The 22,561-nt window shown below is 37.7% G+C and overlaps 5 protein-coding genes and 2 non-coding genes across 7 annotated transcripts; 2 read left to right on the top strand and 5 right to left on the bottom strand.

Moving 5' to 3' along the window:
• Positions 1 to 43: 43 nt before the first annotated feature.
• On the top strand, positions 44 to 2,560 carry LOC113284478 (translation initiation factor eIF-2B subunit epsilon-like). The gene has a single exon (XM_026533956.1). The coding sequence runs from the start codon at positions 176 to 178 to the stop codon at positions 2,198 to 2,200; it is 2,025 nt and encodes a 674-aa protein (XP_026389741.1). The 5' UTR covers positions 44 to 175; the 3' UTR covers positions 2,201 to 2,560.
• Positions 2,561 to 3,478: 918 nt separating this feature from the next.
• LOC113284484 (psbP domain-containing protein 4, chloroplastic-like) lies at positions 3,479 to 5,589 on the bottom strand. Its single transcript, XM_026533969.1, has 5 exons — positions 5,199 to 5,589; positions 4,913 to 5,016; positions 4,311 to 4,422; positions 3,912 to 4,139; positions 3,479 to 3,820 (listed from the first exon to the last, which is right to left on the bottom strand). Exons 1-5 carry the CDS (start codon positions 5,494 to 5,496, stop codon positions 3,756 to 3,758), a joined length of 807 nt encoding a protein of 268 aa, XP_026389754.1. The 5' UTR covers positions 5,497 to 5,589; the 3' UTR covers positions 3,479 to 3,755.
• Positions 5,590 to 10,761: 5,172 nt separating this feature from the next.
• Positions 10,762 to 11,286, bottom strand: LOC113296184 (NDR1/HIN1-like protein 10). Its single transcript, XM_026544531.1, has one exon. The coding sequence runs from the start codon at positions 11,284 to 11,286 to the stop codon at positions 10,762 to 10,764; it is 525 nt and encodes a 174-aa protein (XP_026400316.1).
• A 1,943-nt stretch (positions 11,287 to 13,229) lies between these two features.
• TRNAP-AGG lies at positions 13,230 to 13,301 on the bottom strand. Its single transcript has one exon. It is a non-coding gene; the product is annotated as a tRNA-Pro (tRNA).
• Positions 13,302 to 14,987: 1,686 nt separating this feature from the next.
• Positions 14,988 to 15,311, top strand: LOC113296114 (pentatricopeptide repeat-containing protein At3g62890-like). Its single transcript, XM_026544475.1, has one exon. The coding sequence runs from the start codon at positions 14,988 to 14,990 to the stop codon at positions 15,309 to 15,311; it is 324 nt and encodes a 107-aa protein (XP_026400260.1).
• A 690-nt stretch (positions 15,312 to 16,001) lies between these two features.
• Positions 16,002 to 17,628, bottom strand: LOC113296050 (1-aminocyclopropane-1-carboxylate oxidase homolog 11-like). Its single transcript, XM_026544409.1, has 4 exons — positions 17,327 to 17,628; positions 17,085 to 17,207; positions 16,660 to 16,978; positions 16,002 to 16,543 (listed from the first exon to the last, which is right to left on the bottom strand). The coding sequence occupies exons 1-4, from the start codon at positions 17,626 to 17,628 to the stop codon at positions 16,283 to 16,285; spliced, it is 1,005 nt and encodes a 334-aa protein (XP_026400194.1). The 3' UTR covers positions 16,002 to 16,282.
• A 272-nt stretch (positions 17,629 to 17,900) lies between these two features.
• Positions 17,901 to 17,973, bottom strand: TRNAK-CUU. Its single transcript has one exon. It is a non-coding gene; the product is annotated as a tRNA-Lys (tRNA).
• Between the last annotated feature and the right edge of the window lie 4,588 nt (positions 17,974 to 22,561).

The following is a 22,561-nucleotide window of genomic DNA, read 5'->3' as shown; positions in this document are numbered from 1 at the left end:
TTCGTTTGCCCTAGAAATAGGAATCCTATGCGATTTCCAAATTATCTCTAGCTTGTTGTTCCTTATAAATAGAAGAACACCACCATTATTTAAGACACAAGAAGAAAAAAATCACAGTTTTTTACTAACGTTCTTCTCCAACTGAACCGATAGATAGCTTTTACTGGATCTCAACATGGGAAAGAAGAAACAAGTTACTAAAATTGATGCAGATGAAGCTGAATATCACCCTCGATTACAAGCTGTTCTGCTAGCAGATGATTTCGCAGCAGAGAAATTCCAACCAATTTCTCTGGAACGACCAAAGGTACTTTTCCCATTAGTACATAACCCAATGATTGATTACACGCTAGCTTGGCTTAGAGAAGAAGGTGTTAGAGAAGTATATGTAGTTTGCTGTTCACATTCCAAACAAGTAATTGAGTATTTAAAAAAATCTGAATGGTTGTCTGTACCTGGATTCACTGTTACAATTCTGGAAAACCGTGGTTGTGCTAGTGTTGGTGATGCTCTTAGATTTGTTTACCAAGCTGAAGTTATTCATGGCGATTTCGTGCTTGTTAGTGGTGATATTGTGACTAATATGAATCTGACAAACGCAATAAAAGTTCATAGAGATAGGAAGAAGAAGGACAGTAATGCTATAATGACTATGGTCATTAAGAAACCGAAACCGTTGAGGACTGAGCAAACTAGCAAGGATAAGTTGGTTCTGGGTGCTGATCGTAATAGCGAAACCAGTATGGATGGGTTGGTTATGGGAATTGATTGTAAAACGAAAAAGCTTCTGCATTACGGTGTGAATATTTTTACGGAGACGTATATTCCTGATAAGGAATTGCTCCTTGACAATCCTAACTTTGAAGTGCACAGTGAGCAAGAGGATTGCCATATTGATATTTGCTCTCCTGTGGTGCTTAGTCTTTTTGCTGACAATTTTCACTACCAACATTTGAGGCGCCATCTTGTCAAAGGATTGCTGGATGATGATGTCATGGGCTACAAGCTTTTCACTTATGAAATTCACCCAAGTAGATATGCTGCTAGAGTGGATGATTTCAAGAGCTATGACACCATTAGCAAGGACGTAATTCAGCGGTGGACATACCCGTTTGTGCCAGATATTCAGTTTTCTATAAAATGTGCAGTCGAACAAGGAAGTGACGGGATTTTTAAAGGATCGGATGTACAGATATCGAGTTCTGCACATGTTGGTCCTGACACCTACGTTGGAAATGGGACAAGCATTGGGGATTTTTCTAAGGTCTCTAATTCAGTAATTGGAAAAGGTTGTTGTATCGGATCTAACGTCAAAATTGAAAATTCCTATATTTGGGACAATGTCACGGTTCAAAATGGTTGTCAGCTTAACAATGCTTTTGTTTGTGATGGGGTGGTGATAAAATCAGGAGTGGCTTTAGAACCTGGTGTGGTTTTATCATTCAAGGTCGTTGTTGGAGCAAAATCTCCGATAATACCCGCTTACTCAAAGGTATCTTTACATCCCCAGCCAACAAACCAAGACAGTGATGAGGAGCTTGAGCAGTTGACATCAAGATTTTCTGACATTGCTGAGGTTGGTGTTTCTGGAGATGGTTATTATTTTTGGTCAGATACCCCCAGTCCAGAACCAGAAATGCTCCCAGCTGCTGAAATAATAAGTGATGATGAAAGCTTTGATTCCGATAAAGATCATTATTTTGATTTAGAGGTGGCAGAAACTATCCTAAGGGCAGCTCTTGAAAGTGAGGCCCTGGATGATTTAAAAACAGAAGTGACTGCACTAAGGTTATCGTACAATATGACACCATTGAATTGTGCTGGGGCAGTTTTTTCAGCAGTGATGAAATTGGCATTACAGACTCCATATGGTACCAAAGGTGAACTGCTTAAAAGTGTTGTCATCATCATCACAACATGGCGGGATCTTTTGAAACATTACATATACTCTATAGATGAGCAGTTTGAAAGCATAATGAAGTTCGAAGAGATGTGCTCAGATTCTGCCAGAGATTTTGCTCCATTGTTTGAGCCCATTTTGCTTGAACTGTACGACAAGGACGTTCTGGACGAAGAGACTATTCTCTCATGGGCATCTGAAAAAGACGGCGCGGATGCATCTGACAAAGTATTTGTTAATAAGGCGCAAAACTTTATAAAGTGGTTGAAAGAGGCAGAAGTAGAAGACGAAGAACAGTGATATGCTGAACAAGATGAAAGTTTGTAACTTTGTGTTCTAATTCTCCTTTTATTTTCTGTTTCAAAATCAGATAACTTGTTAACTCTGTGCTAGTAATTACATCCACAATATTTTAAGCAAATAGTCATTGATTTTGTGCTAGTAATTATATCCTATGCTGCAGTTTGTCCCTGTTACATATCCTGTTCTGATGCTGGTTGTAGCATGCTGTGCCTATGATTTTACGGGGCATGACATTATCTTGCATGAATGATTTCCAGGGTGCATCAAAAAATAGTTTTTAGCCTGTTCAGTGCAACGATTTTATCGGGCACAAGGTTTTATTTGATGTTAAAAAAGTTGAAACAGAATAAAGTTGAGATTTCTTACCAAACTTCCCTACAAAGACATTAATTCCAGTCTCATGGTATGCTGCAAAAAATATTAATTCCAGATCTTTAAACCAAATTTATTTGCCATGTGAAGTGTTTTTCAGCTTAGCCATTTGCGTATAAATTGGCAGAACTCCTGACTGCTATCAGCATTCCATTGTAGAGAGTGACAAAAGAGAGTGACGAAACTGAGATATGGGTGATGATAAGAAATCCGGTTACTTCAATGTGTTAGTAGTTGATGACGATTCCACTAACAGAAACATTTTGGAGAAATATGTTTCCAAAATGTCATCATCATCTTCAACATCGTCATCCTCGTCCACATTAGTTTTCAGATTTGTTACTGTTGAGTCTGGAGACAAGGCTCTGAAAACAACTCGTTATTACGGATTTTGAAATGCCGTCAATGACGGGGTACGAGTTACTGAAAACAATCAAAGAAACGCCATCACTGAGAAACATTCCTGTCGTGGTAATGTCTTCTGAGAAGAAATTTTCAGATGAATGCTTAAAGGCCGGGGCACTTAAGTTTATAGAAAAACCAGTTAAGTTCCTTGATATTGAAACTCTTCTGACACAACTAAGTAGCTAGTAACAGTACTACTCTAGATCAGGTGTGGTCAATCAATAATCACCATATTTATGTACTGTAATAACAAGTGTAACGTAATGGGAGTGGTGTTCCTGTGTGTTTTCATGGTCTTGTTTCTTGAATTCCTGTTTCTCGGATTGTGATCTATGAACTCCGTCTTTATTCATTTGTTTGCAAAAAGGTCTAATTCATTAAGTTAAACATTTATTGTTACAACTGTTGCAGTAGATATATGCAATGAATTTCAAACTGGACTGAGCACTTCATGAGGATACCATCCAGAATATTAGACCGGGAACTTCGAGGATTTATGTCAGAAAAACGTTGGTGCTTTTATACAACAATGATAGACAAACATTCATTTCTTTATACAGCAATTGATGCATATCCATATGCAACATGCATTCAGAGTTGATAGTATGTATTAATCTGGAGCACGGCCAGTCCATTTGTGTGTATATAAACATGCTACATTAACACAAGATTTGTGTAATCTCTCAGATGAGCTCACCTGTATTTTTCCATGCACGGAGGGCCTTCTCAAAATTGGAGTAACAAAGAGCTATGCAAGATTTGAACTATGAAGTTGTCAGACAACACGGAAAGAAGTGGATATCCTTTTCAAGTCTTGATAATGTTTTCTCCACTGGAGACCTGCAAAGTGATACAGATCACAAAGAAATTAAGAACGTATGAGGAAAATATGCAAACAAGAGAGAGAGAGAGAAACCATATAAGCTTTTACCGTTTGCTGTTACAGCGAATATGTAGAGCCGATTTCCTGCAGCAGTTGTGGACATTAGGACATGGGGAGTCTCCAGCTCGTACTGATAGTACTTTCTTCCCGAGTGTTCTGCTACTTCTGTAGTTAAGACTTTCCCTTCTACATTCTCCCCAGTGACTTCTGGTCCAAATGCACTAATCACTTTATCAGGCGTCCCGACCATTTCAATGTTAACGTCATCTCCAAGACCTACGTACGCATAATAAGAAAATTTGATTACCATGTTACATTAAGCTTTAAAAAGTTTCTAAAGCCGAATGCTGTAAGAATCACAACTTATGACAGCAATACTCTAGACAACTCCAATTTCATTGATAAAAACCAGAAAATCAAAAAGGGAATTTGCTCTCGGAGACTTACTACTTGAGAATCTAAGAACAGGTGCAACAATGACAAATAAGCGCCCTGCCTGAGAACTTGCAAATCTCAAATCAATTTCTGTCCCCCCAAGATCTGCAATTGACACTGGAACCTACATTTCCAAATCTCCCAATATGAGACCCAAATAAATTTTGCACTATTGAGTACAAATTTCCTTGATGCTTACAACTTTTAATATCATTTTCTCCAAACTATGCTACTGCAGCGTCACAATTGCCCAAGAATGCATCATAGCTAGGCAGCCAGTTAATCGAACAAAACTTCATAGTAGTAGTTCGGGTGTGAACCAAAACAAAACCATTATGAATGTCTGTAAATGTACTAGCTGAGGGCTGGAAACTTCATTTGGTAGAATACTAACCCAAATTGTGTTTATAAGTTAATGAATCCATATTACTTGGAAACGAACTGGATTTAAATATCCAATTGTCCGGTGGCGGGTTCAACTTGTTCGAGAAACGAGGACAAATGTTGGAGCGGTAACTAGTAACGATCGAACAAGAACCTATGCACTTGACTACACATACTGAAATCATAGAGTAAAAATTACAATTGAAACTGAATGTTACTGAGTTTCTTACCTCCTCCCAACCTTGAGGAACTGAAAATGTGTATGGGATGATTGGACTCCACCCCACACCATGCCCTCCTGATTTCGCATCTGGCCTTCTATATGTCCTCCAACCTGTCTGAGCAATTTCTTTCTATATTAAGTGGAAGCTACATAACATTCACAAAAATGTGACTCTTTAACTAATTTTAGTGTTCCATGTTGCAATTCCTCCGGCTAATGTTTATGTGCATTACAGAACAATCCCTCTAATATAAAAAAAGTGACAGAACCAATTAAGCTTATTGAAAACCAACCTTGTTCGTCAGGATCGGATAAACCAGGAACTCTTCCAGCTAAAAGTCCTTGTTTTATAACAGCTAATCCATCTCCTGGAAAACTCCCCATAAGAACTGATGAAGAAACCAAAGAAATCCCAGAAACCAAAGCTTCTCTTCTCTTTAAAAACCCATTATTCTTCTCATTAACATTAACACAATATCTATCTTCATTAGAGTCTAAACTAGCTTTTGTTCTTGATAATGAAGAAGAACAACAGCAATACCCATTTTTTAGTACTGAAGAGCTAGTTAAAAGGGTTATAGCAGTGTTCATTTTCAGTGAGCTTCAATGTCTTTTATCTTTTAGATAGAAATCTGATGATGAAAAAAATTGTTCAGTTTTTTAATGTGACTTCTTGAATGGTATTATGAATCCTATAGAGTGTCACATCTCTTTTGGAAGAGAATTCTGTGGACGTGGGGGATTGTGGTCTGCATTGTGAGAGATAATGTATGTGTGTTTATTAGCTACGCAACAAAAGAGCCAATGATGCTTAATCTAGACAAGTGTTTGCTTTTGGATGGTGAGCCATCATGGCTCATTGCGAAATCTGCAACAGAGCTTAGATGAAATATTCTAAATACCTGGTATAATAAACAAAAGAAAATATAATTCTCATTAAAAAAATCTTATAAAACACATAGGGGATGTTTGGTAACCATTATGTTAATGGTTTATCATCCCATAATCCATTATACAGATTACGCCGGTTCTTATGGGCATGGCAGACGTTCAAGTTTGCCATTTTTGTACCATAATGGAGCTGACAAACTGGTCTGGTTAGGTGGCAAAGTTTCACCGAGCGGTCGAGACTCGACCGCTCGGTCAAGACTACATCGTTAGCGGCTTTTATAAGACCAGACGGTCTAGTCTACACCGCTACCTAGAATCTGATCCAACGGCCATAAATCTTCCCCTATAAATACAAAATTCCTCTTCCATTTTAACTCACACCTTCTCTTCTCCACTCTTCGTATTTGTTAATCTAATACAAATTTCATCATCCAACTTTTTCATTCACTCGTGTTGTATAACTTCATTAATATGTCTCAATCTAATACTCAATCTAATAAAAATAAGAAGATTAGGCTGGTTCCTATGAGGGTTGGCTAAACCCTCCATTTGCCATGCCAGCTGGCCTGGCAAACTGGCCGCGCCACTATGGCTTTAAGCGATCGAGTCTCCTCCGAAAAGTTGAGACTAGACTGACCTAGCGGTCTTCATAAAACCGATCGGTCTAATAGTCGTCGCTTATTAAATAGTGAAGTAACGGCTATCCCCACGCGCTTCCCTATAAATTCACCCCATTCAATTCAATTTAATCACACCTCATTTTCTCATTAACTCTATCATCTTACTCTTTTGTACCTTTAATCATCTGTTTAATTTTTATTTTCAACTCAATGGATTCTTCCGACGAAGAAGTGCTTATTCATATGGATCGATTTGAAGAACAACAACGAATATTCGTTCAGGCGTTGAAACAAATTGATGATGAGTCAGATGAAGATAAAGATCTAACCAAAAACTTGTTGCAGCTATATTCATCGGGGCAAATACTTACAGATCCAGAGCCAAAAGAAGTATTCACAAGAAGATATACTTACCGGGGTCGGGATGAATGGCACGAGAAGCTGATGCACGATTATTTTCTTCCCGGCTGTATGTTCTCTGATGAAAATTTCCAAGGTCGATTCCGCATGCCCCGACATTTGGTGCTAAAGATTATTGGTAAACTTTTTCAGGTAGAACCTCAATTTAATTATCAGTATGATGCACTGAATATTAGGGGTCATAGCCCTGAAAAAAAGGTTACTTCGGCCTTAAAGATTCTAGGTTATGGAAGACCTCCAAATTCTAATGATGAGTACCTTCGCATTGGCAAAACAACCGCATACAAGTATCTTTCGTTGTTTTGTGAAACAAAGATTAATTCATCTGGGCAAATACCTAAAGATCCAGAGCCAAAAGAAGTGTTCACAAGAAGATATACGTACCAGGGTCGGGATGAATGGCACGAGAAGCTGATGCACGATTATTTTCTTCCCGACTGTATGTTCTCTGATGAAAATTTCCAAGGTCGATTCTGCATGCCCCGACATTTGGTGCTAAAGATTATTGGTAAACTTTTTCAGGTAGAACCTCAATTTAATTATCAGTATGATGCACTGAATATTAGGGGTCATAGCTCTGAAAAAAATGTTACTTCGGCCTTAAAGATTCTAGGATATGGCAGACCTCCAAATTCTAATGATGAGTACCTTCTCATTGGCAAAACAACCGCATACAAGTATCTTTCGTTGTTTTGTGAAACAATGATTAATTCATCTGGGCAAATACCTAGAGATCCAGATCCAAAAGAAGTGTTCACAAGAAGATATACGTACCGGGGTCGGGATGAATGGCACGAGAAGCTGATGCACGATTATTTTCTTCCCGACTGTATGTTCTCTGATGAAAATTTCCAAGGTCGATTCCGCATGCCCCGACATTTGGTGCTAAAGATTATTGGTAAACTTTTTCAGGTAGAACCTCAATTTAATTATCAGTATGATGCACTGAATATTAGGGGTCATAGCCCTGAAAAAAATGTTACTTCGGCCTTAAAGATTCTAGGATATGGCAGACCTCCAAATTCTAATTATGAGTACCTTCGCATTGGCAAAACAACCGCATACAAGTATCTTTCGTTGTTTTGTGAAACAATGATTAATTCATCTGGGCAAATACCTAGAGATCCAGAGCCAAAAGAAGTGTTCACAAGAAGATATACGTACCAGGGTCGGGATGAATGGCACGAGAAGCTGATGCACGATTATTTTCTTCCCGACTGTATGTTCTCTGATGAAAATTTCCAAGGTCGATTCTGCATGCCCCGACATTTGGTGCTAAAGATTATTGGTAAACTTTTTCAGGTAGAACCTCAATTTAATTATCAGTATGATGCACTGAATATTAGGGGTCATAGCCCTGAAAAAAAGGTTACTTCGGCCTTAAAGATTCTAGGATATGGCAGACCTCCAAATTCTAATGATGAGTACCTTCGCATTGGCAAAACAACCGCATACAAGTATCTTTCGTTGTTTTGTGAAACAATGATTAATTCATCTGGGAAATACCTAGATATCCAGAGCCAAAAGAAGTGTTCACAAGAAGATATACGTACCGGGGTCGGGATGAATGGCACGAGAAGCTGATGCACGATTATTTTCTTCCCGACTGTATGTTCTCTGATGAAAATTTCCAAGGTCGATTCCGCATGCCCCGACATTTGGTGCTAAAGATTATTGGTTCAGGTAGAACCTCAATTTAATTATCAGTATGATGCACTGAATATTAGGGGTCATAGCCATGAAAAAAAGGTTACTTCGGCCTTAAAGATTCTAGGATATGGCAGACCTCCAAATTCTAATGATGAGTACCTTCGCATTGGCAAAACAACCACATACAAGTATCTTTCGTTGTTTTGTGAAACAATGATTAATTCATCTGGGCAAATACCTAGAGATCCAGAGCCAAAAGAAGTGTTCACGAGAAGATATACGTACCGGGGTCGGGATGAATGGCACGAGAAGCTGATGCACGATTATTTTCTTCCCGACTGTATGTTCTCTGATGAAAATTTCCAAGGTTGATTCCGCATGCCCCGACATTTGGTGCTAAAGATTATTGGTAAACCTTTTCAGGTAGAACCTCAATTTAATTATCAGTATGATGCATTGAATATTAGGGGTCATAGCCCTGAAAAAAAGGTTACTTCGGCCTTAAAGATTCTAGGATATGGCAAACCTCCAAATTCTAATGATGAGTACCTTCGCATTGGCAAAACAACCGCATACAAGTATCTTTCGTTGTTTTGTGAAACAATGATTAATCATTTTGGTCCAACTTACTTACGAAAACCAACTGACGCAGATGTTAGAGAAATATTAAAGCAAAATCAGGAAATTAAACGAGTTACTTCGCATACTAAACGAGTGTGCGGTATTTTGTACCCACATGGGAATTTTGGTACATTGTTGCTTCTAACATCATGGTAAATATCTGGTTTGCTAGGAACAAGGTGTTTTTTGAGAATCTGAAACCTGACATGGATATAACTAAGAAAAAGATATCCAATATGATCCATGAATGTGAAGCTAGACTCAGGGGCTTTATGTTTAACTCTGCATATGATCTATAGATTCTCAAGACTTTTGATAGAAAATGTAGACATGTGAAATCTCCCATAACAATTGAATGCACTTTCTCTCTTCCTGAAGGTGAAATCTGCCAGAACAATGTGAAGTTTCCATTTGTTTTGATTGAGCTTCAAGAGGAAATCCTGGATGTGCTGGATATGGCTTTGTAGCTAGAGACAGTACTGAAAATTTTCTTACAGCTGAATCTAGACGCCTGGGCATTACTACAAACTTTGTGGCAGAGATCATGGGGACTATCAGTGCTTTGGAATGGGAAGTAATAAATCCCAAAGACAAACTGACTATTAACTCTGATTCTACTTCTGCTATAAATGCTTTCATGAAACACAATCTCCCATGGTTTTTCTTCAGCAGATGGAAACTTATATGCAACAAGGTAACATCCATTCATTTTAACCATGTATACAGAGAAATAAATTTCTCTGCTGTTTTCTTTGCAAAATAGGGTGTTTTCCTTGACATGGGTCAAACTTTACAATTCTCAACTAGACCTCTAAATATGCACAGATTGGAGACTCTAAATGGGGATTGGTCTTTTTGGTCTAGATACTCCCTTGTTATACTTATAACCCGAATATCAACCTCGAGACCATTGTGGAAATCAACAGAATTACCACTAATGAAATATCGTTGGTGAAAAAATAAACGATCTAAAAAAGAAAATATAATCCTCATTAAGAATTTCTTACAAAGATTAAGTTCTAGTTCGAACACTAAAAAACTAAAGAAAAACATGTTGACGACTATAGCCACCGCTAAGACATTGACTACCATTACTTCATTCCGTGAGTCGTTCGTCGCGTTGTAGATGGGAAGTGGGTACATCGTAGAGGATGGAATCAAATACGAAATGCGGATTGGTATTCTTGATTCATATGCCCACTCATTGAAATCATCCCTTGATATATTGGAAACCTGAATATCAACCTTGAGACCATTGTGGCAATCAACAGAATTACCACTAATGAAATGCCGGTAACCAGGTTCTGTCAGGTTGAGTCATTCCCTGCGGTGTAAATAGCGAGTGGGGACTTGGAATTACATAAACTCGAAACTTACTTCTAAGACATTACTTGTGTTGGGATCATAGAAAAAACTGAGAGTGTCGTTGAGTAGAAATAATCTATTATTCGCCCACAGAGGATAATTAAATTGAAACTGTGCAGCCTGACGGGAGCAACCAGCAGCACCACCAACATTCCAAGCAACAGCATTCACCATTTAAGGAACCAACAACCAAAAGTACCAAGGAAAACAAAAACTTGCTTTTGATACCGCTTGAGTTTGATGCCTGTAGATGACTTGTTTTTTAGACAAATCCTGGAAGATAGAGATCTCAATAGAAAGTGTCATCATAGGTCTGGTCTCTGGGATGGTTTTCGCATCTCTTAGTTTTAAATAAGCCACCACTTCCTGTTTGATTATTTGAAGAAGAGGAACCCAACAAATGAAGTCTGAATAATCCACAGTTAACTACGAAATCGCGTAGGACACTCTTTCCACCACCAGCAAACTTCAACTGGGTCGTAATGTAGAGATATAGAGAAATGCTATAACTTCCATCCCTCTGATCATTATTGATATCTTTAAGATTAGAACCCCGCAGCTTGAACGAGGTTTTTCCCTGAAATACAGAATAAAGCATTGTTGTATTCTTAGTGCCTTGCCGAAAAGACGGCAAAGGAACCCAAGGCAAATCCTTACCGTAACAGGAAGGGTTAGAGCGAATACGAGGATAAGAGATACCCTCCAACTTGTTACCGTTCCTGACTGAAATCTTTACTGCAAGATTGTAATGAAGTATATCATCGTTGGTTAAGTAGAACTTTGTTAATGAAGCATCAACGACGTGAAACTTCATGTTATCATATGGGACCAGATCTAAAAATGCGATTAGACATGTAATTCCTCCCGTAAAGATGAGAACGCAGGAAATTGAAAGACATATTATCAAACAATAACGATCAAAACACCAAAACCCCATATGCACGTATATAACGAGATAGATTTAATTTCATGCCAAAAAAATACTTAAAAGAGATGCTAGCTGCTGTCTTTGGAAAATTGTTAGACACAGAACTTTGAGATGTTAAGAATCAAAAATTATGATGTATACGTAATTTGAAGAAAGCTAAAACGCGTTCGAAGTCACAAAATTTGACTTGGTGGTTTCAACCATTCCAAACATGTATGCCCCATTGTGCTTCGCACGATGGAATAACAGATTATGGTCAAATTATTACCAACTAGTTAGATCGTTGTTGTTTCGCAGCAAAATAATACTCCTGTGATGATAATTCACAACTAAGTGTTAGGGTCATCAACAGCTCAGCCTCCAGCACATACCCAACCGCGGATAGCAATCCATAACTTGCTCTCCTCCCCATTCAGCCTAAACATCGTCAAGTTTAATTTTCTTTCCTGCAAACGTTCGTCTAAAGCTTTTACTTGGCACATGATCTTTAATTGTCAAGGAGGTACCATCAACTTCTTGTCCATCCATATCAAGAGCTCTGTGGAAAGCTTGGAGAACTCAATTAAAGCAGTCCCCAAGGGGACGCCAGGGGTGCGATCCGTTGGAATGTCCATGTGAACGATGCATCTGATAGTTCGGAAATGCTTTTTTAGAAAGCTCCATATCTGGTCAATTCCAGAAGAAGTATCAAAACCTTGGACACAAAGGATTTCGCGAGCAATGCCAAGTTCAACAGGACAGCCCTTCAAGTCTCTGCCATTCCACTTTACTGCCTGCTCTGCAGCTTCTTCGGTTGCAAACTCAACATGGACAATTCGCCTGAAAGTTCCATGCTCGTCATAAGAGAAACGCACGTCAGCAATATCCCCAACATTTTCAAAGAAGTCAATCACATGAGATTTATCAATGGAAAGCTGTACGTTCTTGAGACAAACTGTTCTTGATGCTCCCGTGCCTTTGGCTTCACGCCGAAGATCAATAGGACTTCCCAATAACTCTACCCCATTTAGCTTTACTGCCTTCTTTGCACCTTCTTCAGTTGCTAACTCAATGTAACCAGATCCGCGGAACTCTCCATCCTCGTTATAAGAGAAGCGCACATCAACAACTTCCCCGGCCTGTTTGAAGAACTTGATCACATCAGGTTTTTCAGTGTAATATGGCATGTCCTTCATGACAAGTCGAGTTTTCGATGCTGCTCCAGTAGTGCCTTCCAGTTGACGGTGAATGGTGTATCTGAACAAGTCTAGGCGATGAAACTTTGTTGCCTTGTTTGCAGCTTCTTCAGTTGCAAACTCAATATCGGCCAAGTGCGCTCTGCGCTCTCCGTCCTTACCGTTAATATAATGGAGATGCACATCAACAATATCATCCCCAATCTGTTTAAAGAAGTCAATCACATGAGATTTATCAATGGAAACTGATAGGTTGCAGGCAATAAGTGTTTTTGATGCTCCGGTGCTGCTTAATATTGGTCTGTGTTATAAACTCATCGCAAGAGATATCATGAAACGCTTTTAGGGAACAATCTCGGCTTTCAGGCTCATAAAACTTCTTCATCTTCTTTAGGTCCAACTTTTGCGCGATTTCTTTTTCCTCAGCATCCCTCTTGTTGTTGTTACCTTCTCCTGAACTAACAAAGGCATGCGAAATAGCTGCAACAACATTGCTGGATTTACTCATTTCCGCGAAAGATCAATCAACTAATGATCAATAGAGAGAAGACAAAAAAAGATCCTATATTTAGTCTGGTGGTTGCCCTAAAAAAATCCTGCATTTATGGAACGTGCTATAATCTAGACTACAAAAAGAAAAGAAAAAAACTATAAGGGGCATTCCGAGAATTGAACTCGGGACCTCTCGCACCCTAAGCGAGAATCATACCACTAGACCAAATGCCCTGTTGTTGGGCTGAAAGTAGAAAACATCTATTTTATTAATGTCTGGAAAGCTGGAGGATGTGTCCAAATAACACCTGTACTCTGAATTGGCAACAGAAGAGAAGGAATGGAACAGAAACTACTCCAAATTCTACAAAAATGTAGAAATATGAGTGAATTAAAACAAACCCATCTCCAAGTTTTGATTCACGGGTTTCAACAAAGTAATTTCATTCTACCAAAACTTATAAATTTCTCTACTAAATTCAATTCATTAGATTGTTCAGTTCAAGCTCTCATTCTCCAAATGTATTTGTTTATGATACAATGGTTGAATGCTTCTGTAAGTATTTAAGAACTCTCATTTTCCAAATGTATTTGTTTATGATACAATGGTCGAATGCTTCTTACAGAAAAACCATAACAAAATATGCATTTTTTGTTTACAATTTCATGAGAGCTACACCTAATTATTTCACATTTACATTTCTTTTCAAGTCATGTCAGTCTTATGATGATTTTGATACTGGGAGAGATTTATATACCCATGTTGTGAAATTTGGATTTTGGGGTCATGTTTTTGTTCAGAACAATGTTTTGGATTTCTACTCTAAGGGTAGTGAGAATGTGGGTTCTGCATTAAAGGTGTTTGAAGAAACGGCTGAAAGAGATGTTGTTTCTTGGAATTCTGTGGTTTATGCTTATATGAGTCATGGTGAGATGAAGATGGCAATTGAATTGTTTAAGTCTATGGAAGAGAGAAATGCTGTTTCATGGAATTTGGAATAGAGGAGAAACGGAGTCAGCGAGGTTGTTGTTTGAAGAGATGATAAATTGGAATGCTGCGATGAAGAATGCAAGGTTGGTTCTTGGTAATGAAGTATCCTGGAATGCTATGATTTCTGGTTATATGAGGAACAGCGATGGTGAAGAATGCAAGGCTGATTTTTAATCAAATGCGGGTGAAATCTGTAGTTACTTGTACCCCTATGATTTCAGGATATCCTGAAGTTGGTGATGCTGGAGAAATGAACAACCTTTTCTGTTCAATCCAGTTAAGAATGTCATTACTTGGAAAGACATGATTGTGGGTTCTGTCCGAGTCATAAATTTGATCAAGCATTCGAAGTTTTTCATATAATGTTGATGTATGGTGAGTGTAAGCCTGATGAGACTACTCTTTTGAGTGTTCTCTCTGCCTGTACTCACCTAGGTGCTCACGAACAAGGAAAATGGATCAAGTCTTTTATTCAAAAGCAGGATATTGAAATTTCTACTTCATTAGGTAATGCCTTGATAGACATGTTTGCAATATTAATCTTCAATCAGATGAAAAAGAGGTGCATTATCACCTGCACGTCAATGGTTGCAGGCTTAGCCTTTAATGGGAAATGTAGAGAAGCTATGGGCCTCTTCGATGAGATGGGTGTGGAAAGAATACAACCAGATGATGTCATCTCCATTGTTGTTCTCTCCGCTTGCACTCATGGGGGACTGGTTGAAGAAGGAAGACTGGTTGTTAGTCAAATGGTGAAGCAGCTCAACATTGTTCCTCGAATTGAGCATTATGGATGCATGCTCGATCTTCTTAGTCGAGCAGGGACATTTTAGGAAGCATACACGTCAATTACGAGTATGTCAATGAAGCCAAATGCCGTTCTTTGGGATACTTTACTTGGTTTTTGCAAGTTGTATGGATAAAGAAATATGTTAGAGGTTGTGACAAAGAAGATCCTCGAACTGGATCCATCAAATCCTGCTTATTTAATGATGATTTCAAATTTGAATGCATCGATCGGCCGGTGGGAGGATGTTTTAAGTGTTAGAGCAGCAATGAAGAAGGAAGGTGTCGAGAAAGTTCCCGGTAGCAGCTCGATTCAAGTGGAAAATAAAGTTCATGAGTTTCTGGCTAAGGACACCAAACATCAAAATAGGATGGAGATCTTTATAACTTTAGATTCTCTCTATGATCAGTTGAAAACAGTTGGAATTATGGAAAAGAGAGAAATGGTGCTTCTTGGTATGGCTTAATTCAGGGTTCATATGAGGATTACTTGAGCGGATAGATGGTGCCAAAAGTTACTGTTCAACTGGAAAGAAGTCTTTCTGTGTGATCTTGAAACAGCATACAGGGCTATAAGTGGTTAAAGAAATTTCCGTTGAGATTTCCCCAGAAACATAATTCACGAATGGTAACCAAGAGTGCTCCATGGTGTAGTATACAAGTTTAATAAAGACGTGGAAACTTCAAGGTATACCTAAAAGAACAAAAAGACTGCCACACAGCTGGCCGAGGTTGTTGACATGTTGGCCTGTACACTATATAATTCTAACGAAGGCCTTCAGCAATTTATTTCAATCATAACCAGCAGGGACTTCTTTACGTCAAAAATGTCAATGTTTGATGATTCTAGGATGGTAAGTAAACAGAAATTTGTAATATGTGTGGTTCCATAGAGTCCAGTTGAGGCTCTAAAACTTATTGATAGCTATTCAGTTTCTGACTTGTGATATCTGATTTCGTCTAGGTCCATTTCAAATGTTGACCTATCTTCTTTAACGTCTTCTAGGAGATGCTCTGCTAAGGAGTGAAATTCTGAAATCCTGCCTTTAAAATGTGTCAACTGTGAACTGTTTGTTCGAGGATGTGATCCGAAGCAAAGGAGTAATTATCAAAATCAATTGCTACATGACACTTTGAAGGTATGTGAACTAAATGAGACTCGCTGCTAGGATATGATTTCATTTTCCGTTTACAGTTCTTCGTTTCCCTAATGTCTGCGTACTATGATTTGTGTCCCAACTGTTTACTGGTCATCCAATTTTATCTATCCTTATTTATATGCTTGTTTGATTTGAAGGTTAGCTGCAATTGTAAAATCTCTAAAGTTGTAGATTACTGTGTCGGTGGTATTGCTGTTTTGTTTTCATAGCATAATTGCATAAACACTTACAAACAAACCCCAAGAAAGAAAACCATAGACACCCATAGGCTGTATCAACTAATAACTTGACAGCTGAAAGTGATCAAGGGCGGAAACACCGTCAAGTCCTTTCTTAGCGTAATGCTCAGTGTATTCTTTCATCGTAATATATTTGTAAATAGGGGGATTCTCCTCTGATAGTATCTCTTTCAAAGGACCAATAATCTTTGTGTTATCACTGAATTTTGTATTCAGAAAACATGCCACTGATACTCTAGGTCCATTGCAATTGGCTAGTACCCTGTGTTCAGCGCTTTTGAACTTGTCAGTGCTAATAAGCTGTTTGAAATGGAAAGTTAAGTCTACTTAAGCAATTATGCAGCTGATAATGAGGGTTGCAGAACATAAATTAACTCGTATTAGTTCTAACTTCTGAGTGAGAAACATGTATTTACCTGAAGAAGATCTCCGATGTTTACTATTAGAGTTGCAGGGATGGGTTTTACAGTGACCCACTGATTCTGATGAAGAATTTGTAGTCCACCAATATGATCTTGGAGAAGAAGTGTAAAAAAACTCGCGTCTGAATGCTTACTTGCCCCTAAGGTTAGTTCAGGTTCAGGGCATGCTGGATAGTAATGACCACTAAGTATCAAGAAATCAGTAAAAATCCTTTTAAGGTGGTCTTTTTCTAATCCTAGAGCCTCTGATAACAACCCGGAAACTGTATCTGCCAACTTCGTAATATGCTTCCAATACTCAACTATTATATCTCTGATTTTAAGATGGATGATAGATCAGCTTGCGAAGAACAAAAGTAGAACTAAAAGTAGAGTGTAGACTAATTAGAACTAAAAGTAGAGTGTATACTAATTATTACCTGCTAGTGTCTGGCAGTTCTTGAGGATCAAGAGGATCTGGAGATAATAGGTTACATCTTAGAGTGTCTCTCCAGTTAGCATATTTTGATACATAGAGATCGAATAAGTATAAAACATGCACCCTGTTTCGGGATCATCCGAATGATATTGTTTCTTAATCTCTGTATCTTGCTCATGAAATCTTTTCATACCTTTAATAATATCATTCATTACAGTTAACGGAATTCCATGATTCACCAACCGGAAGAAACCCCAAGTCCCCGATGCACGTCGAACTTCATCGACAATTTCCTTGCGTCGGCGATGGCCATCTTGATCCAGGCTTTCCATATCAATCACAGGAATCTCAAAATTGCTGTTTTCAATTTCAATATGATCCAACTCTTCAGTGAGCTCATCCAGTGGTCGAACGAACATTCGAGGGATCTTTACAATTCCAGAGTCAACTACTCCTTTCACACCAGCTTTTGATTCTTCAAAGGCCTTCAGTTCTTTGAGACGGTCATAGGTAGGATGCTGTTCTCCAGCTCCAGTAATCTCCATAATTTGATAATTAACTGATCTTTACCTCCTTATCTCACCGTATCAACAAAAAAATTTAGTTCTCGGAGTGGTTGATAAGGGAGAGACTTCTGGCTTTATTAGTATCTGATTTGCACACAGGTACATATAAGATGCAAACTGAACTCACCAGTCACCACCGGCTTGACTGATCTGCCTCAAAGAATTACTTGAAAAATGAATTTCTTATTGGTTAGTCTTTGACTGATCTGTCAAAGAATTAAAAAAATTAAAAATTTAAAAACAAAAAAAAACGCCCACCGTGGGGCTCGAACCCACGACCACAAGGTTAAGAGCCTTGCGCTCTACCAACTGAGCTAGACGGGCTTGTTTTCTTATGATTGATATCAACGAACTCTCCCAAGATATTGTTAGACACTTTAACTAGAAGGCCTATTCCTATGCACAAGGGTAAAAAGGCTTATTCCTATGAAAAATGGTAAGAAGCTCTTTTCCTATGAAAAAGGGTAAAAAAAAATGTTTGACATACCAGGTGGCATGGCAAATGAGCTGCGCTATTATGAGAAAACCACTGAGTGATAGAGTTACTATTGACAGTTATTATCAACAGCGTTGGCGATATTATGAATATCGTTGGCGTCACAGACCCCATTGCGCGACCTAATTAATATTGTTGGCGATATAATGAATATCGATCAACAGCTTTTTTGTAACGGTTATTTCCCCACCGATGGTTCCTATATATACGCTTTTGTACTTCTTCAAATTATTCGCACCTACTCTTACGTATACTTCACCATTTTCTCTATTTGTATTCTCAATTTTAAACTTTATAATCATCAATGGCGAGATCCAATGAAAAGAGGAATGTTATTATGAATCGGTTTAGATTACAACAAGAAATGCATCAACGGGGGTTGCAACAACTTTATGATGAGGAAGCTGAAGATAAACAATTAATCGACACTATGATGCTTGTAAATTCGGGACAAATACCTAGTTCCAGAGCCACATATTCTCAGGAAGATATACGTGTCGACGGAGGGAATTTACCACCAGAAGCTGATGCATGATTATTTTCTTCCCAATTGTGTGTACTTTGATCAAGATTTCCAATATCGATTTTGCATTCCTTGGCACATGGTGAAAAAGATTATTGATGAGTTGCGTCGAGTAGAACCTCAATTTAACTATCAGTTTGATGCACTGAATATTAGAGGTCATAGTCCTGAACAAAAAGCTACTTCGGCTCTAAGGATTCTAGGTTATGGTAAATCAGCAGATGCGAACGATAAGTACCTTTGTATGGATAAAACAACTTCATTCATATACCTTTCATCGTTTTGCAAAGTAATAATTAATCATTTTGGTCCAACTCATTTACGAAAACCAACCGAGGAAGATGTTAGACAAATTTTGAGGGAGAATGGAGATAGGGGATTCCCAGGAATGCTATATAGTCTTGATTGTATGCATTGGGTATGGCAGGGATCCATGTTTATTGAGCCGGTCAATATAAGGGTCATTATCTGAAACCAAATGTTATCATTGAAACTGCTGCTTCTTATAATTTTTGGATATGTCACGCTTTTTTTGGTCTTCCGGGTTCACAAAATGATATCAATGTTTTGCACAAGTCGCATCTGTTTGAAGATATAAAGTATGGAATTTCTCCCCAAGTCCGTTTTACAATCAATGGTTATCATTACACTCATGGGTATTATCTTGCGGGTGGTATCTATCCAAAATGGTCAACCTTGATTCAATATTACCGTCAGCCCCCTTCTGATACATTTGGTCATTCATAGCGGTATTTTAACGAACACCAAAGGGCATTGAGGAAGGATATGGAACGCACTTGGATGGTATCTATCCAAAATGGTCAACCTTGGTTTAATATTACCGTCATCCCCCTTCTGATGCATTTGGTCATTCATAACGGTATTTTAACGAACACCAAAGGGCATTGAGGAAGGATATGGAACGCACTTTTATAACTTTGTAGAAGAATTCCGCTATCATTTGTGGTCCATATCGTGGTTTGAGTCCTCGTGAAATGCACAAGATTATACTCACTTGCATAATTCTCCATAACATGGTAATTCAGGAAACCCGTCGCCATAAGGACTGGACTAACTTTGACGATGAAGATCTGAAGCATGAGATTCAACCACCATTAGATGAAAACTTGATTAGATTCAAGCTAATATCTTTCAACTGTTGAGTTGAACTTATCTTGTTATACACAAACGAAATGTGCCTTCATTTAGATATGGGTAGCCGTATCTAAACGTGTAAACTTGGTTGGCTCAACAATAGTTAATCGAAGTTAGCCATAAGAACACTTTCATATCAACCTTGTTCATCTTTATCACAACTAGTTCAAATGACTCGAATGAAACTAGTTATAGAGTTTTTCAATTTTTTATACTCTCATAGAAGTATACAAGACACATTTGAAGCAAAATCGATTTTGATTCACTCGAACCAATTCATGAACACTATAGCCACAATTTGAAAAAAGATTGCATTCCTTATTATATAAATTTATTTGTTCACGAATGAACCGATTTTAGAACATAACCCACTCAAGTATGCAAACGGGTACGCATACTTAGAGTTCCGGACTTGGTCTGTCCGCCAGTATGCAAAAAGGTACGCATACTAAATTCTCGGACTTGAGCTGTTAAGCCAGTACGCATACTGGTATGCATACTAAGTCCCCAAACTTCAACTGTTAAACCAGTATGCATATGGGTATGCATACTATGGTTCCTGGACTTGGAGTAACATGTAACAGTTAGCATACAAGTACGCATACTGTGTTATATTAAATCAATGGTTAATTGTTGTAAACTCCATTTTAATCACTGAAACATTCTTACAAGACGAGAATAGCTGTCTCACACAAACTATAGCTTCAAAGCAATTTTCAAGTGATCAATAGATCAATACGAAACATTCCGAGTCTACATCAAATGACTGTCTCACACAAATCATGTAAGATATTACCAGGCGATTTTCACATGATCATCTTTAGACTTTCGTCAAGAATAAAAGATCAACTTGGTTAAAGCGAAAGCTTACCAACACATATTCCGAGAAATATGTAAGCGAGTTAAACTCGGCTCGAAATATCAAATGTGTATAAAATAAAGTCTATATAGCTATACGACTTTTGTCTCAATAAGAGATAGAATAGAAATAGACTTTTGAGTGATAGATGAGTTCAAGTCTCCGCATACCTTTTGTTGATGAAGTTCCACAAGCTCCCTTTAGTAGTTCTTCGTCTCAATCGATGAACATCGTGAAGTCTAAAGCTCAACTACACATTCTATCCTAATCTGAGACATAGCTATAAGTAGACTAGAAATCAAGACTTATAGTTTTGGCAACTAAACTTGACAAACAAGCTGCAGATAGTAACGTTTGCGAGTTCGACCGAGCAGTGCTCTAACAATCTCCCCTTTTGTCAATTTTACATATGGATTACAAAATAAATAAACTTTGTAGATTCTCATCCAAATACTTGATTTCGTTGGTTCTTCAACATTACTCGAAATCTTCGTCACTTCCAAGTACTCAAGTGATTCTGAACGTGTTCAACTCAGCATCATAGTTGTTGAAGATCCATAACCATAACAATAAGAAAACCATTGTTCTCAATTAATGTTATACACTGTAATAGTATTATTACACAGCATCAAAGTTCAATTGTATCACAACTTTGATAATAATACTACGGTGATATGTATCGCTGCCCCTTAGTCAATACTTCATCTCACAATGAAAACCACTCCCCCTTACATAATGATCCGTAAACCATATGTATTTGTAGTGTGAACTACACAATAATTTTCCCCCTCTTTGTCAATATAAATTGGGAAAGGTACGAAAACTTATGGGATCATAATGAAATTCTCATAGAGATACTTCATGACTAAAAGAAAACATATCAACTTTATTTCGATGATTTCACATATTCGAAACTTAGTGTATTCATCAAGGAGTTTATAAAGATACAAGAAAACTCCTACAATATTCCACAGCAGCACTCCCCACAAAGATTTGTCAATTGAGCACAAATTCAATTAAGAACTCTCCCCCATAAAATGTCATTACCGAAAGAACAACAAGAGTGGCATTACTTTTGCACGAAAAGAAGGATTTATTTGGACATTAACAAATTACATGAAAACATGAATTTGTATCCATAAAACTCAATTAAATTAATCACAAGGGAACCTTAATGATTAATCTAATCGGAAATGCTCATTATAAGATAACTTACGGAGTCGTAAGTACTTTCACAAAGAAGTGGATCATGGAAAGATCAATACTGCGGAATAATCAAAGATTCATTCTATTTTTCATCAATATTTGCATAACGATATCATAGACTTAATCTTTGCACATCAAAAATGCATTCTACTTTCCATCAATATTTGCATAACGACACAATAAACTTAAAATTTTGAGACGTACGGGGCAATCATAGTTCACGGACGTAAACACACATATCCCATAACATTATTTGCAATATATGAAACCAATAAAGATTAATACTGCAAAATCATCTTCCAAATAAACTTTAGAATTTAAATAATTAAATATAAAAAACTGCAAGATGAAAATCGTTGGCAATAGCAATGTGTAATCACAATATTTGTTGTTCCAAACCCTAGTTATCCTCCTTAAAACACAAGAATAAATTCTTATAAGAAGTTTCCTAGACATTGTAGAGATTTCTCAGGGCATCTACTGAGAATTCCTTCTCATTATTGAAGAACTCATTGATTATGGGATCATTTAATTCTTCCAGATCTTCAGAAATATCAGTTAACTCACTAAGTTCTCTTTTCAGTTCACACAAGGTGTTATTAGTCAGAGATAACATTTATTCATAGTGATTTATCCTTTCCAAAGAGATCATGATTTGAGATTTTAAATCATT

Source organism: Papaver somniferum, chromosome 1 (genome assembly GCF_003573695.1).
Source record: "Papaver somniferum cultivar HN1 chromosome 1, ASM357369v1, whole genome shotgun sequence".
NCBI lineage: Eukaryota > Viridiplantae > Streptophyta > Magnoliopsida > Ranunculales > Papaveraceae > Papaver > Papaver somniferum.
This window is presented reverse-complemented; position numbering and strand designations above follow the sequence as displayed.

Excerpts from the sequence above, each read along its gene's own strand:
- LOC113284478 (XM_026533956.1), top strand. The coding sequence starts at position 176 with ATGGGAAAGAAGAAACAAGTTACTAAAATTGATGCAGATGAAGCTGAA.
- LOC113284484 (XM_026533969.1), bottom strand. The coding sequence starts at position 5,496 with ATGAACACTGCTATAACCCTTTTAACTAGCTCTTCAGTACTAAAAAAT. Across the intron at positions 5,017-5,198 it reads ATCCGATCCTGACGAACAAG|GTTGGAGGACATATAGAAGG; the intron begins GTTGGTTTTCAA and ends TTGCTCAGACAG. Across the intron at positions 4,423-4,912 it reads TTCCTCAAGGTTGGGAGGAG|GTTCCAGTGTCAATTGCAGA; the intron begins GTAAGAAACTCA and ends TTGGAAATGTAG.
- LOC113296184 (XM_026544531.1), bottom strand. The coding sequence starts at position 11,286 with ATGAAGTTTCACGTCGTTGATGCTTCATTAACAAAGTTCTACTTAACC.
- LOC113296114 (XM_026544475.1), top strand. The coding sequence starts at position 14,988 with ATGTTAGAGGTTGTGACAAAGAAGATCCTCGAACTGGATCCATCAAAT.
- LOC113296050 (XM_026544409.1), bottom strand. The coding sequence starts at position 17,628 with ATGGAGATTACTGGAGCTGGAGAACAGCATCCTACCTATGACCGTCTC. Across the intron at positions 17,208-17,326 it reads GGGACTTGGGGTTTCTTCCG|GGTGCATGTTTTATACTTAT; the intron begins GTTGGTGAATCA and ends ATCCCGAAACAG. Across the intron at positions 16,544-16,659 it reads ACATCGGAGATCTTCTTCAG|CTTATTAGCACTGACAAGTT; the intron begins GTAAATACATGT and ends CATTTCAAACAG.